The sequence below is a fragment of the Mus caroli genome, chromosome 11, assembly GCF_900094665.2.
Source record: "Mus caroli chromosome 11, CAROLI_EIJ_v1.1, whole genome shotgun sequence".
NCBI classification, from domain to species: Eukaryota; Metazoa; Chordata; class Mammalia; order Rodentia; family Muridae; genus Mus; species Mus caroli.
In genome coordinates, this window is record NC_034580.1 from 29657883 (window position 1) to 29673481 (window position 15599).

Sequence of the window (15599 nt, forward strand, 5' to 3'; positions counted from 1 at the left end):
TGTGTGTGTGTGTGTGTGTGTGTGTGTGTGTGTGTGTGTGTGTGTATGCATGTAGGTGTGTGTGAGATATGTGTGTAAAGACAAGACAAGACTTCAGCTTTCATTCTTCAGGAGTAATTCACCTTGCCTTGTTAGAACAGGGTCTTTCATTACAGTCTGTGGCTCTAGCTGGCTGTGGCATGGACCTCATAGATCTGTCTGTCTCTGCCTTCCCTGTGCTGGGATTACAAGAGCATTGTGCCACACTTAGTTTTTATATGGTTATGGGGATCAAAGTTATAGCACAGGTCCACATGCCTTGTGCAGCAAGCACTTTACTGACTGAGCCCTTTCCTCAGGTCCCTTGTCTGCTTCTCTCTACAATCCAAGAGTAGAGCTTCTTTTGTTGTTCTGGGATGGACTTTTTGAGTGCCTAGCAGAGTTCTTGGCACTTTGAAGGACTTCAGTGCATGCATTAAAGTAAGCAGGTGACAGGGCAGGACAGAAGTGGCTGCTGCAGCTGCTGCCGCCCACCCTAGCAGGATGCAGGACAGACATTCCTCTAACCATCATATAGGAGACCTTTAGCCTGCCTGCTATCTGCTCTAAACAACTACTGCCAGGTCACATGTGGCCATAATTATGTCACAAACATCCTCATGTTATGTTTAGAGAAAACTAGAAAGCCCCTTGTATGTCTCCCCCACCCTCCCACTGTCCCACTTCACCCCTTCCACCCTGGCCCTACCTCAGCTTTCAAGCGCTTTTCCCTCTAGAGCAGGTGCTCCTCACCCTTCCTAATGTTGTGGCCCTTTAATACAGTTCCTCATGTGTGGTGATCCCCCCAACCATAAAAATATTTTTGTTGCTACTCCCTAACTGTAATTTTGTTACTGTTATGAATTGTCATGGGTTTTCCAATGGTCTTAGGCAGCCCCGGTGAAAGGGTCATTCCACCCCTCCAAGGGACCTCAACCCTCTGGTTGAGAACCAATGCTGTAGATGGTGCTTCAAGTCTAAAGTTCCAACAATGGGGTTCCTATGGAGGGCTTACCATTGCCTTGTTTGTCTGTTCTCTTGAGTCGCTCGGCTGCTCAAGTTCATCTGCCCCATCACTCCTCTGAGATCGGAGAGTCCTGAGCAGTGAGTTAGAAGCTGAGGAAGGAATAGAAACGTTAGGGGTTGTTAAGGACTGCCCTTGCTAATTTAGCCAATTTGCACTAGGCTAACTTGTTTCCATGAGCTGCCAACCAGCAGAAGGGACACAGATTGAGTGTAGCTATCACAGCTAGGAAGAGGACAATGCAGAGAGAATTGCACAAGGGTGTGATACCTTGAAAGAATACTGAGTTGGAAACTAGAGAGGATGGGCTAGTATGTGTGCTGTGGAGACAGGTGGCGCCCATCACTAATCTACAATATCCTTCCTTTTGTTTGAGCCCCTGTCATCTCCTACAAAATATAATTAGGATGAGCTCTGAAGTTCCTTCTCTTACTCCTAGAGTCTGCAATGTGGAGTTTTCAGTTCTAGGGTTGCTAGGGCCTACTTGAGATACAGCCTGGAAGCCAAGGCTCTCCCTATGCTGGTGTTTGGGGACTTGCTGGTTTTGTATGGTGCGCCTGAGCACATGGTATAGTTAGCTATTTTGACTGAACTCGGGGCTCAAGGTCAGGGTGACTCAAGCAGACTCTCCCTTGGCAAAACTAGAGAGGATGGGCTAGTATGGGGAATGTTTTTCTATAAAAATTCCTGTGGGTGATTTAGTTATTCATGGCTGTGATGAAATTCCTTTCAAGACAATTGAAAGGAAGTAGTTATTTTGGCTCACGGCCTTAGAGGTTTCCATTGGGTTCTTTGGCTTTAGCTGGCTTCTGGGCCTGTGGGGAGGCAGAGAATCAGTGTGAAAGGGGAAGGAGAAGCAAAGCCATTCCCTCGCGGCATGGTGGCTGGAATGCAGAAAGAGACAGGAGAGACTGGGCAGAAAACCCTCCTCAAGTGCACGTCTCTGGGAACTAATGTCTTTCAACTTGACCCTCGCTTCTGTAGTTCTACTTCCTCCCAACAGTCTCTTCAGAATCTAAATGCATAAATGTGTCTGTGGCTATGCGGCATGAGACACAAACCACAAGGCCCCCAGTGGCCTGAAGCATCCCCTTATCCTTCAGGGACCTCCACTCATGTGAAGCCATCTTTGACTTCACTACAGAAAACAATTTCAAGATGAGCCAGAATGAAGCAGAGTTGGGTTTATTAAAAATGTAAAGAGTATTTAGCATAGTTTTAAACATATGGGGTTACTATAAAAAGATGCCCAGAGAGGAAGAAGATATCCAGAGAGGGTGGTGTGGGCTTCTTCAAGGACAGTAGCTCTTAAGTATCTTAGCCATCCCCAAAAGTCCTGCTTGGCTGTTCTCAAGTTACACCTCACATGATTACTTGATAAGTGAAATTACCAGATGGTTCCATAGGATTACAATATTATAAAAATAATCCATGATCCACAAGGCTGCAAGGATGAGGGCATGCATGTCTTTCACTGCCAGGATAACTTCTAGTGAAATTCTGAGAAAATGTTCAGCTTTCAGCTGGGACAGGAGAAAGGTTGTGCACACATAGATCCTTAGCATGACTTGTTACTATCTTAATAATGTCATTTAAATATTTCTCTATAAAATGTCTCTGAATGCCTTTGCAGCAAATGCCAATTGTGCTTGACTTCTTGAGCTGGTGAGAGTCTTTGAGCTGATCCGGGGTGAAGGGTTCCTTTCCTACATTTCCATAACTTGCCTTGTTTTTCTGTCCTGCCTAATCTGAGTCAAGCCATTGCTTTGTTTAAAGCTCTCATGATCTGATCATCTCTGGAAATACTCTTACAGACACATAGGGATTGTCATGTCCTAATTTCCTAGGTGTCTCTCAATCAAATTGAATTGATAAACAAGATTGACCACCATACCACTTTACTAAGTAGATACAAAGAGGGACAATGTGTGTGTGTGTGTGTGTGTGTGTGTGTGTGTGTGTGTGTGTGTGATGGAGTAACAGGATGAATAGCAGCCCATTGGAGGGTGCAATAAAAAAATACACATGGGCAGCTGAGCCTCTGGGTCTAACAGATGGTTTGGTCATGACTATAAGCAAGCAATCCACACAAGAATGATCAACCAAGGCTCAGGGGACCACAGTGGTTGTGACATGTGAGCTGCAACTTAAGAACAATCACAGAACAGTGGCTGATACAATTCCAGTGTGCATATCTTGGGAGCCCAGATCTTCAGAGCAGTGAGGAGGCAGGTGTAAGCTGATCACATTTTCAGGAGATCTCAGAGCCAGATGTTGAAGGCTCAGCACATGACAGAGGCTTCATGGGAGCAAGAGATGTGATTGGTATTGAGTCAGGTCCTGAAAAAAAATGAGATGGTAAGTTTTAGCTAGGTGGGAGCAAGGTGTAAGACTGACTTGTAGAGGATGGATATAAAGAAGACTGGTCAAGTTGAGCCTATGAACATAGAGACCATGTGGACCAGGGAAGGGGAGGCCAGGAGGAGACTGCTCTCTCTTTTCATGTGTGTCTTTATCTTGTAGACTTCTCAGTAAGTTGAGTCAAGAGATCAACAAGAACGAAGAGAGAAGGAGCATTTTCACACGCAAGTGAGTGGGCAGCTCTGGCCTAGGCACCTCTGTAGGGAGGGACTCAAAAATTAAAATACCAACTGAGACTTTAAAAGAATCTGCAACATTTGTCTTGCCCCGACTGTCTCACTGTGGTGGTCCCCTCTGTCTCGGGGGTCATGAGAAGCAGAGGAAGTTCCCCCTCTCTGATGAACATTTTGTCCCCAGGTTCAGGACATCAAGGGCACATTCCCTAGATCTTTAAACAGTCACAAGCATCTTTCTGTGACACTATTGTGGCTTTAGTGGTCTCCAGAAGCTGGGAGGCAGCATGGGGAGGGAGAGGGGACAACCAAACTCTGGTTGCAAAGCAGCAAGAACACAAGCCTTGGGTAATGAGACATGATCCCTATTGATGCAGAGGGCTAGCCTGGGGAAAGGGAATGTCCTTAGATTGACAGGCTACTGAGATGCTTTTTGTTTTTGCAGACCCCAGATTCCACGGTTTCTTGAAGAGACAGGTAAAGGTACCAGGGTTGAGAGACAATTGCTTTAGGAGGTGATGTGTGCTTCAGTTCTGGCCTCCTTGAGTGCTGTGTGTGGGACATGACTCATTAGCTCATCAGCCAGGTCTTTGGCATGAAAGGGTTTGGGCTCCCTCTGATAGGATGAAGAATCCACTCTAGAGGTATCCTGCAGAGACTCGGCTTTGAGCACCTCATCTGAGCCAGTGTCAGAGTATTTCAGGCAGTCTCCCATTGTTCAGTTGCACAAAACATCTAGGGTTTGGGGTTCCTGGCCCCTTCCTAGTCCTGTTAAATAAGACACCACATGAATAAGGCCCCGTGTCTTATTCTGGGAAGACAATCCTTGTTAACTTTTATATAGAGACAAGAAAGATTAGGTGCCACTGCTGTTCTCTGGTAGGATGAACTCTTTGGGTACAAATGCTATGGCCAATAGTAAGCAGCCATCTCAGTGTGTTTTCTGTTGCTCTAACACTTCTGGCTTAGATTGCATTACAAATAGCACCACATAGGAAAACATGAGAATAGTGAGAGGCATGTGTCCAAGTGACTGGAATACCAAGAGTGTACTTGTAATAGGTTATCAACTCTCACAAGGTCCTGATGTGACATTTACTCCAGTCTTGAAAGACCCAAGTCTCTACTAATCAATTCATGAGGTTCCTTTGACCTAATTATCTCTTAACGATCCCATTACCCCTCAATGCGTTTACATTAGGATTTAACATGAGTTCTGGTGGGCTACATCGTACTCAACACAGCAGGTGATGGCCCCATTCATGGAGAAGGAGGAGTGAAGGCCTGTGATGGACAATGGGAGGGAGAACTGCTCTGACTCTCTGTTGGGTACTGATGGTGGTGTTATCTCCTTTGCAGAAAGCCACGAAGAAGACGATGGTGGCTGGTCATCCTTTGTGAGTATGGCTTGGGCTAAATTACCCTTATATCGATGGCTGGGGTGGCTTTACATTGATCTTAATGCTGGAAAAGGAGCAACTCATTCCACCAACAAGGCATTGAAACATCCCGTTTCAGTGCCCAGGAAAGGGCCAAAGTAAATATTTCCAGCTTTGGAAGCCCAGAGGTTTCTCTCTCTACGACTCAGCTCTGGCTCTGTGGCAGAGAAGCAGCCACACTCAGTGAGCAAATGAGTGAGCTCCCCGAGGACTACAGAGGTGGGCTGTAGCTTACTGGCCACACCATGTATCACCACTATCAACCCAATAGCAATCCGTTCCCTTCTACTATCTTTCCTAGAAATCTTTGCTACTGTAACTTTCCTCATGGAGTTAAGCCACCATCAGTAACACATAGGGGACATGAATGAAGTGTTAACACCAGAAAGGCTCCCATACCAATTTTACATGGGAAGGGTCGCAGTGACGACACCTTTCAGAGGCCAATGGACTATGCATCTCCTTTCATCAAACTATACATGGTCACCACACACACAGCCAAACAGGGGTTAAGAATCCTGTGATGGAGGAGACAGCTGGAGGGATGTGCCTTGTACAAAGCTCTTCGTCAGGTAGAGGCAGATCTGGGTCCCAGGCTGCCCAACTCTCAGTCTAAGTGGTCTTTCTGGTAAGCGGCCACCTCTAGGTCTTTTAAAAACCATGCACAGATTATCCCTTGTCTTATTAGGATTCTAGTAAGTGAAAGTACTTCATTCAAATGAAAATGGTTTTGGGTAAAGTCTGTTTTTTTTTTCTCTTAAAATGGGAAAACAAAGGAATGCAACAAATTTATTTTGTACCAAAGAAACAAAAGAGCCAGTTTCTCCAGATGTGTTTGTGCTTCAGCAGCTAGACCCCTGCCAAGGCTCCTCTTGAGTCTTCCCATGCTCAGCCAGAGGCTAGTCTGCAATTCTGTCTCAAAGCATGGGTTTCCAGTCTCTGCAAACAGAGCTGTTGGGAGAGCGCTGGGGTCTTGGAAATGCTGCCCTATGACACCTGTACAAGCTGTGCTGTCCCTCCACTGTGTTGACAGGAAGATGACTATGAAAGTCCCAACGATGATGATCCAGATGGGGAGGACGATGGTGACTATGAGTCCCCTAATGAGGAGGAACAGGCCCTGGTGGACGATGCTGCTGACTATGAGCCTCCACCCTCCAACAACGAGGAGGCTCTGCAGAGCTCCATCCTGCCCCCCAACTCTTTCCACAACACCAACTCCATGTACATCGGTAAGGGCCTCTTTGTAACGCGCAGGCCTGGGAGAAGCTGCTCATTGAGTTTCTCTGGGTGCTGATTGCTACTCAGCTTACGAAAAACTGGTGGCTTGAGGCTGAAGACTGCCTCTCTAGGCTAATACTAGAACCAAGGACAAAGGCTTGATGGGAAGAGGGCGGTTATGTGGCACTGTCCTCTATAGAAGGTCACGACAAATATGAGGGCACTCAGAGGGACTGGTTCTGCCTTTCCCACGAGACAGACTTTTTAGGATGTTCCTCATCTACCTGCTGTTCTGTACTCATATGCTCTTCCTCATTCATTCATTCATTCATTCATTCACAAAGTCACAAATATTACTCATCTCCTATTATGAGCCAGACACCATGTGCTGGAACCCACCAGGAGGAAGGATGTGCCTTTGTAGAGGAGGTGACAGAAAATGAACATAGGCACACGTGGCTTCCTCTGCATCCAAGGAACACTGTGTCTCACTCTGGGAGCTGTGCTGCACTCTGCTTCAGATTGCGCCCCACCACCTCACTTTGAGTACTGAAGGATAGAACACGAAAGCTAACAGACAGGGAGCTTCAGCCAACATCAAGGCTGTTCCAGACTTAGAAAAATGGAGCAGAAAAGGACAACCAAGTTGGCGTGTGTCTCTAGGTGCCTGTCACAAAGACACGGAGTGAGCAAGATAACCTTCATCCCTCAGCACTCTTAGTCTAGTGGGTGAAGCAACACTGAACTAATGTACCCAGTCATTTCTTTAGGCTAGCATAATAAATGTGTTGGTTCCTTCAGGATGTGGTATTTGAGCGACAGTCTTTGGCTGATGTTAAATACTGTATTGCAATTGAGTAAGGGTTGGTTAAATGATGCTGAGAAGGGTAGGGGAGGAACATTTGAAGCACATGAAACGACAGCACATAGTCCCTGAGGTCCCAAGGAACATGGCCTATTGGAGGTTCTGAAGGGCAGCCTGTGGTGTGGATCCCAGGCTCACCATTGCTCCTTGCCTGAGCCTGAAAGACCCACAACGTAAGGACTCCCCCACGTTCTGACTCAGGAGAGGCGACACCCCAAATTACACAAGAAACGGTCTTGCTGCAACTGCAAGAGGATTTTTATTCGAGAGCGTTCTTGGGCCCATGGTCATACACCACGCAGGGTAGAGGACCATGGCGCCCCGAGTAGCTGAGTAAGGGGGTATTTAAAGGAAGAAACCACAACTCATGGAGGTGGGGAGGGCGTTGTTGGAAAATACCAAAAATACCAGTTAAGAGTCACAAGGAAGTATAAAGTCACAAGTGTCAGGTTATCTCTCAAGACAGTTTCTAAGCNCCCCTAACAATCTAAGAGCCCCTAAAGATAGCACATTTGCATTGCAGGTTCCAGTAATGGTCAGGGTGCCATTCTTTGAATTGAACCCAGGAAGCGGGTAGGTGGAGGAAGGAATGTAGCTATCTGTTTTATGACCAGCACCTGGAGCACTAAGCCACAAAGGCTACACTCCCAAGCCTGGGCCCAAAAGCCTCGAATTTTGTTTTTACTTTGCTATACTTCTTCAAGCCCTTTCTTTCTGGAAGGGAAATGACATTCTTCACAGGGCTGACAAATGGGAAGGTCAAGAGAGTACTCAATGGTCTTTCCAGTTTGATGTTCCAGACTCCCTCCACCATCTTCCCAAAACTATCAGTCAGTTATGTTAGGGTTTCTGTGGCTCTGATAAAGCTCCAGGCTCCAAAGCACAAGATGACAGAGGCCCTTGCCCTCTTGCTGTCCCAGCCGAAGGGGTAAGGAATTCCAAACTTGTCAAGTTGGTTCTGGGCAGTTCTGTGGCAATCAGAACAGTGTGTCTGTCTAGGGCAAAGCCCTGTGCTGTTTAGTTTGGTAACAGAATTGGGGCCCAGCCCCTCCCTTTAAGGAAGGAGAAGGAGGAAGTGGGAGAGCATAGCAGCTCAGAGTACTGGTACAGGGAAGGAAGCAACAGAATAAGGGGCTCCTGAGGGTGGCAGAGAACTGACAAGCAGCTGTGTGTGCAGTGTGAGCATATGTATGCAGGCACGCACACACATGTCTCTGTGCATGCTTAAGTGTCGGCATACACTCATGATTCTTGGCACACATGTGTGCACATGCATGTTGAACATACACACTTGTGCTCTGTATTTGCATATGTGCATATACATGCACACGGATCGTGTTGCATGCATATGCACATCTACACATGAAGAATTGTATCTGAAAACACTCACTGGGGTAATTCTGCTGTGGAGGCTTCCTTTTAGTAGCAGTGTCTCAGATAGTACCTGCTTGGGTGAGGGACAATAGGAGTTATTCCAATGTGTAAGAAGAGTTAAACCAAATCTGCAGGAGAGGGACAGAGAGGGACCAAGGACTTCCTGCCTCCTGTAGGACCCAGGCTGTGTTTGACTATCTCAGATTCATGCTGGTACTGGTGTAGATCTGGAGGAGAAGGGTCAGGTGCTCCTGACACTTCAAGCTACACACTCAGGTATAATAACATGTTCTAGAAGACAACTGAATTAGACAACACTCACTTCAAATTTTTATTTCTTCTCTTTCCTTCTCTCTCTCTCTTCCTTCTTCCCTTCCTTCCTTCCTTCCTTCCTTCCTTCCTTCCTTCCTTCCTTCCTTCCTCCCTTCCTTTTTTCTTTCTTGGTTTTTGTTGGTTTGGTTTGGTTTGGTTTGGTTTTTCTGAGACAAGGTCTCTCTGTGCAACCCTGGTTGTGTTGAAACTAGCTCTGTAGGCCAGGCTGGCCTTGAACTCAGAGATCTTGTCTTTCTCTGCCTCCCGGATGGAATTAAATGGATGGAATTAAATGGCTCTTCTTTCTTTTTAATATTGTGTTTCCGCAGACCGACCTCCCACCGGCAAGGTCTCCCAGCAGCCTCCGGTGCCCCCGCTGAGACCAAAGCCTGCCCTCCCTCCCCTGCCAACAGGCCGGAATCACTCGGTAAGCCTCCTCCCTTTCTTCCAGGCCGCTTTGTTTCCACAACAGTTCTTTCTTCCAGTAGAAAGAAAAGGAACTGAGCATCTTCACCTAATTCTAAGTTTGTAAGAGAAAATGCACACCCTCACGTTCTGTTCAGTGGTTCAATTTTGTGATAAGCAGTTTCTATGTATGTCATAATGTTTATTGGCATTTTTTGGCACCGTAAATAATATGAACTGCGTGTATAATGAGATACTCCCTTCCAGTATCATTGTGCTACCTCCCCTATTTAACTGTGGGAGAGCCAAGTCTGGTCGGGCATCTTCCGGTGTTGCCAAGAATCTCGAGGTAGGCCTCCTCCTTCAAACAGCGCTGCGCCACCTGCTGGCAACATCAAGAAATTCCAGGGATGACCGCCTTCTGACCACAGGATTTCCAACACCGCTAAGCCCACGAGAGAAACAGTGGCACAAAGTCACACGTTTCCTTTTCTTTCAGCATATGGTCCAGTTCCTATAGAGCTCACATGAAGCTCAGTCTAAAGGAGTCAGTATCTGGCGATGTGCTCTTTCCGCAAGGGGCCAAGACACTTTAGCAGAGATGCCAGCAGGAGGGGGCGATCTGTGAGAAGGGGATTCTCGCTACTGTGAGGTCTCAGTATCTTCGAAGACCCTCCTCAAAATGCTTTTGAAATCTGAAGACTTTGACTTCTACCAATGGGAGGCAGGCTTTGCCCATCACTTCGACAGATATTGATTAGGCAGCCACTTCACAGCAGTGTTCACTTTGCCGGGGGAAGAATATGGAACAGCACACAATGCCCCGACTCTCATAACGTTTTGATATAAACAAGCACACAGATGTAGGTGTATGCTTTAGGAAGGCAGGGGATCGAGTAACGTGACAGAGGGTACAGAGCTGACATTGAGCGGGCACAGGGTGAGCCAGTCATAGGATAGGGAAAGCAGAAGGGACATCCCAGGCAGAGGAAACACAGGCACAGAGATGTTCGTGGTGATGCGTGAGCTTTGGGTTTTGTGAGAATTATAAGGAGATCCTTATGCAGGGAACGTGGAGCATCCGAGGAACATAAAAATGGCTTCAAAAGGTGGGCAGGGCATCTCGTGTGCGTTTCACAGGGGTTCGTGTTTCACTTCTGATGTGACTAGACCCTTGGAGGGCTTGGTAGGGAAGTTTCGGCTTAGTCCTTTGCCGTCTTGAAGGCCTGGGGCATGAGAGAGTGAGGACGTTCAGAGGGGCACAACCTCAGAAGCTCAGCTGACAGAGGGGACAGCTAACTGTGGATCAGACCTGAAGATGAAGGAAAGGGATCCAGCTGCTGGGGAGAGAATGTCACCAAGACGAAAAGAAGCTGTTGTGGAAAAGCTTCTAAACGTTTGGGATTTTTTTTTATTTTTTTTTAATTCCATGCAGCCACTGTCTCCACCCCATCCCAACAATGAAGAGCCCAGCAGAAGTGGAAACAACAAGACAGCAAAGTGTAAGCATAGGCTGCTTTCTGCCCACCAGCCCGTCCTCCCAATCCCCAGCCAGATGCTTTCATTTTCTTTAACTGACCTTACTTAACTGACCTTTTATACTACAGTGCCCGCTCCATCAATAGACAGAAGCACAAAACCTCCCCTGGACCGCTCACTGGCCCCTCTTGACCGAGAGCCCTTCATACCAGGTTGGTATTATTTGTATTTTATGCATAATAATAATAATGGCTACGTTTGTAGAGTGCTAAGCACATACATACACACTATATATATATATATATATATATATATATATATATATACACATATATATATATATATATATATATATATATATATCCACACATATATATATATATATATTTATATATATACTTATATATGTATATATATAAACATACATACATACAGAAGCACATACATACATGCATACACACACATACACATATACATACACACACATATTTGGGGAGAGAACTCCACCAAGACACACACACACACACACACACACAATCTCATTTTACTACTGGCATAATACTGTAAATTTGTGAGAAACATCCTCATCTTACAGAGGAAGAAATCAAAGCACAAAGCAGTAACTTTCTAACATTACTCAGTGACCAAATGATGAAAATAGAGACCTAAACCCAGATCAGCCTGGGGCCAGAAGCCCTGCTCTCAGTCCCTGGGCTGTGTGCCTGCTCCACCATGCCCGTGAGCTGTGTGTACTCTGGCCAAGGCACAGCAGGATGCAACCTGGTACTCAAGGAGGAAATGGGCTGAGAGGCAAGAGCACCGGGAGAGCTGCAGTCAGCTGTTTTGGTTGCTATTTATTAGTTTGCTGACCCAGAGGATGCTGCATCCTTAGGCCACGGTCTCGTGTCAAGAGGATGCTCTCTTAGGAGGAAACGCTTTCTAAAATGTTCAGATGTCAAAATTGCCTTTTGCGGTGGCGCGCTCAGTTGATGAAACACGATGGACTTTTCCCACAATTTACTCATGGTTCCAGCTGCCTTGATTCTAGCTACCCTTACATAGAGGTATTCTTTAATTCATCCCTAAAACTTAGTTACAATTTATTGAACATCTAGGATGGGGCAGGTGCTTTGCATCCTTAGGCCAAACCAGCGAAGGGTGTGTTATCTCCACCTCTTAGACGATGAAGGGTCAGAGAGGTTAAATAGTATGCTCTGTCTTGTATAGGGGGGTTAAGACTTGAACCCATGTCTTTCTGACTTTGAACTTGCTGTAGACAAGGTGTATCTGGGCAAGAGGTACCTAAACAGAATCCATATCTAGGCTCCATACCTTCTCCTCTTCAGTGGGACTCTGAACAAGGCCTTTGCCCTTCCTTGGCCTCAGTGTTCTCCTTGGTTGGTGAAATGACTTTGCGATCTTGGATTGGAAGCTGCAGCTCGTTGTCGTACCTCTGACTCCCAATCTAACTCTGCTGAATCATGCATTTGCAGTTCACTGTAGAGAGCTATACACATCATATAATGAGAAAGGTAGACGAGATCCAGACTCGAACCCTGCTCTCTCAGCCAGGGCATCAGGAAAGTGGGATACAGATGTGAAGACTTCACAGTCATCTGTATACAGAACGCACTCTCTTAAAGAGTCACCTTTTGCGATGTCTGTAGACATTTTAGAGATGATGTTTCCTGATGATCCATGTTTGAACTTTGAGTTACATCCTTGTCAATGAAGCTGTGGAATGACTAACTTCTTCCACTAATGCTTAGCCTGTGACCATCAAGCTCCTAACATGGCCAGAGTGTATGCATATCACAAGATCGCTGTTTAGTTGGTTGATTTGTTTCTTATGAATCAAACACTTTCTGGAAAGGGAAAGCCTACTTTGGCCAAAGAATATTCATTTCTTTTTGGAGCGGCCCTTTAAATAAGATGTTTAATCTCTAACTCTAAATATTTATGAAACTCCTTTTATGCCCCAAGAATGCTTTTCTCTTGGCTAGTGAGTTATTCAAAGTGGGCAAGCTCCTCAGACCTTCCTGGGTCAAACATGAACTCAGCCCTTGTGGGATTCTGTGAATCTGTGATTCCAGATGGACAGTGTCAGCATGTACCTTAGGGTAGTAAGTATGGGGGAGTAGGAAAGAAAGAGGAGCTAGCCAGCATCTGTCAACCCACATCCATCCTGTCCTTGACCTTGCATATAAATTACATCTGACCCTTATGGCAAACTTACAGTGACTTTACAGCCAAGGTACCTGAGATCCAACATGCTCAGGTATTAGCAGACCTGCTTCCAGATCTACTGGAACCTTAATTATAATGTTGAAGGGCCCTTGGGTATAAATACTTGGCTTCAATACCATCTGTTCTCAAAGAGATCAAAGCAAGTGAGCAAACAAAATTCATTGCCACCACCATAGCCACCATGAGGACCACAATCATGACCATGACCATGACCACCACCACCACCAACACCACCACCAACACCAACACCACAATGACCAGTACCATAACCATGACCATAACCACCACCACCAGCTTGACTACCACCACCACCACCACCACCACTACCACCATCATCACCACCACCACCTCCACCACTACCACCACTACCACCTTGGTGACCACAGCCACAACCATGACCACTACCACCTTGACTACCACCACAACCACCTCCACCACCACTAAAGTGGTATTGGCACACCAAGACAATCTCCAAAAGCCCTTGTATGGAAGTCTTTATATAATATCAAGTGTACCACAGGATTTAGGGCAAAATTTCACCTTCATTACACACTGGTTTACTTCAAAATTCAAACTGGGCCAGACAGCAGATGCTTAAGCCAACGAGAAAGACAAGGAATCTCAAGAAGACATTCACCCATTTGATGCTCAGCCAAGCCGCATGTTGAAAAGAAGCTCAGATCTCACGATCCTATTAGCACGTGCACAGCTGTGTGATTTTGGCAAGCCAGGTGGTATTTTTAAGCCTATAAAATCAGGTGTTCCTCAAAAGACCTTTCAGATCTGAAGCCCCTGCTTAAAGTCAGACTTCCCCTAGAGACGCAGACACGGTTTTCATCAGAATCTGTTTTTCAACCCTAACCTCATGTTCCAAATTTAATGTTCTGCTCAACCTTGTTTACAGGAAAGAAACCACCATTTTCTGATAAGGTAGGCTGCTTTTCTGGTTTGTTTATGGTTTTAGTCTTTGTTTGTTTGGCTTTTATCTTGTCCTGACTCTTTGGAGAGTGTCTGATCCTCAGGTGTCTTCCTTGTTGTCTTGCAGCCCTCGGCCCCATTGGGAAGGTAAGTGTCTGTCATACTGTACCAAGTCCAGAATTCTACTGCAGATCTCTGCCCAATGAAAGTGGCTTTTTTTTTTTTAATAAATCCTCTCTCTTCCCACTCAGGGAGCATTTACCCAAGATACAAAAGCCTCCTTTGCCACCAGCCATGGACAGACACGAAAGAAATGAAAGACTCGGACCCGTGACAACGAGGAAGCCACCAGTTCCAAGGTGACTGTCCTGTGCTGCCTGAGTCGGGCCTTTGAACTTGGGAGGTTGAGGGCTCCTTTCCTTGCTGCTTGGATGAAAGCTCCTGAGGTCTGTCAAGAGAATGGGCATGTAGCTGAGGAGGGGGCGAGTAGCCGCACTTAATGGGGAGGGACGCGTGGTTGCTGGGGGACTCCTTGTCTGAACCAAACTTGGTTTTGTTGGACTTCCCTACCTTGTCAGACTGAAGCCTGAACAGCTCATAGGAACTGCACCTGGAGCTTTATTTTGTAAGGGAGCAGAGAGAAAAGACAGCAGGGGCGTGGGGTGGGGGTGGAAGGCGCTGGTTCTAGGCCTGCATTAGCTGCTTTCTTACTGCTCAACCATTTTTACAACCATAGGAGATGGAGCTCAGTTCTAGCAGCTTTACCTGTGCTATAAAATCATGTATGGTCTATTTACCAAACGACACAAGTGCACTTGGGTTCTGGGCCAGCCCTGCTACTTAGAGGGGAGCAGTGAGTTTCATTATCTCCTCTGTCTATAAAGGTTCATAACCATCGCCCTGGTTTGGCTGTTGTGAGAATTCAGTCAAGACTAAGGGCCACAGTGTGCCAAGAAAATCCCCAGTCATTGACTTTCATAGCAATTTAATAGATTATTTAACAAAATCAGAACACATGAAAAACAATTGTAATGGCCAAAATACCAAAATTTTCAATAAAACAGGACAAGAACTGATGGACGACATAAGAAACATCTGACATTAGCTACTCAACAAATCATTCTTCCTCCCTCCCTCTCTCCCTCCCTCCCCCTTCTTCTTTCCTCCCTCTATCCACCCATCCATCCTTGCCTTCCTCCATCCCTCTCTCCTTTCCTCCCTCCCTTCCTCCCTTCTTCTCTCCCTCCCTTTATCCACCCACCCATCCTTGCCTCTCTCCTTTCTTTTCTCCCTATCCCTCCCTCCCTTCCTCCCTCCCTCCCTCTCTTCCTCCTATCACTCCCCTCCTTCCCTCCTTCTCTCCCTCCCCTCTTTACCTCTCTCCCAGGAAGTACAGATGCCTCTCCCAACCCTTAGACAGCTATTGTCAAAGCTGTTGGACTGGCCCATCTGTGCCAGTGACACCAAGGCCCTATTGGCAAAGCCCAGAGCAGGGACCTTTGCCAACTGTTTTCTTATTACTTGAAGGGCAAGCCCTGTGGTGGCTGGTTTGAAACCTCAGCAAAGAGGAATATTACTGAAAATGTTTTTATTTGCTTGGAAAAACATCTACTCAGTGAAATTTAATAGCTCCTAAAAGCTGACTAAACATATATACATGTATAATTGTGTAATTATTTGCTATAGTAGCGCTATAGAACAAA

General features: G+C 46.1%; 1 protein-coding gene across 1 annotated transcript in view; it reads left to right on the forward strand.

Annotated features, from left to right (window-relative positions):
* Lcp2 (lymphocyte cytosolic protein 2) overlaps positions 1 to 15599 on the forward strand; it is a 45009-nt gene that overhangs the window by 17555 nt on the left and 11855 nt on the right. Inside the window, exons 4-13 of the mRNA XM_021177401.2 lie at positions 3566 to 3631; positions 4082 to 4113; positions 4996 to 5033; positions 6109 to 6307; positions 9177 to 9274; positions 10688 to 10754; positions 10860 to 10943; positions 13883 to 13908; positions 14024 to 14043; positions 14148 to 14255. Of these exons, the coding sequence (XP_021033060.1) occupies positions 3566 to 3631; positions 4082 to 4113; positions 4996 to 5033; positions 6109 to 6307; positions 9177 to 9274; positions 10688 to 10754; positions 10860 to 10943; positions 13883 to 13908; positions 14024 to 14043; positions 14148 to 14255 (738 nt within the window). The remainder of the gene's footprint in view (positions 1 to 3565; positions 3632 to 4081; positions 4114 to 4995; positions 5034 to 6108; positions 6308 to 9176; positions 9275 to 10687; positions 10755 to 10859; positions 10944 to 13882; positions 13909 to 14023; positions 14044 to 14147; positions 14256 to 15599) is intronic.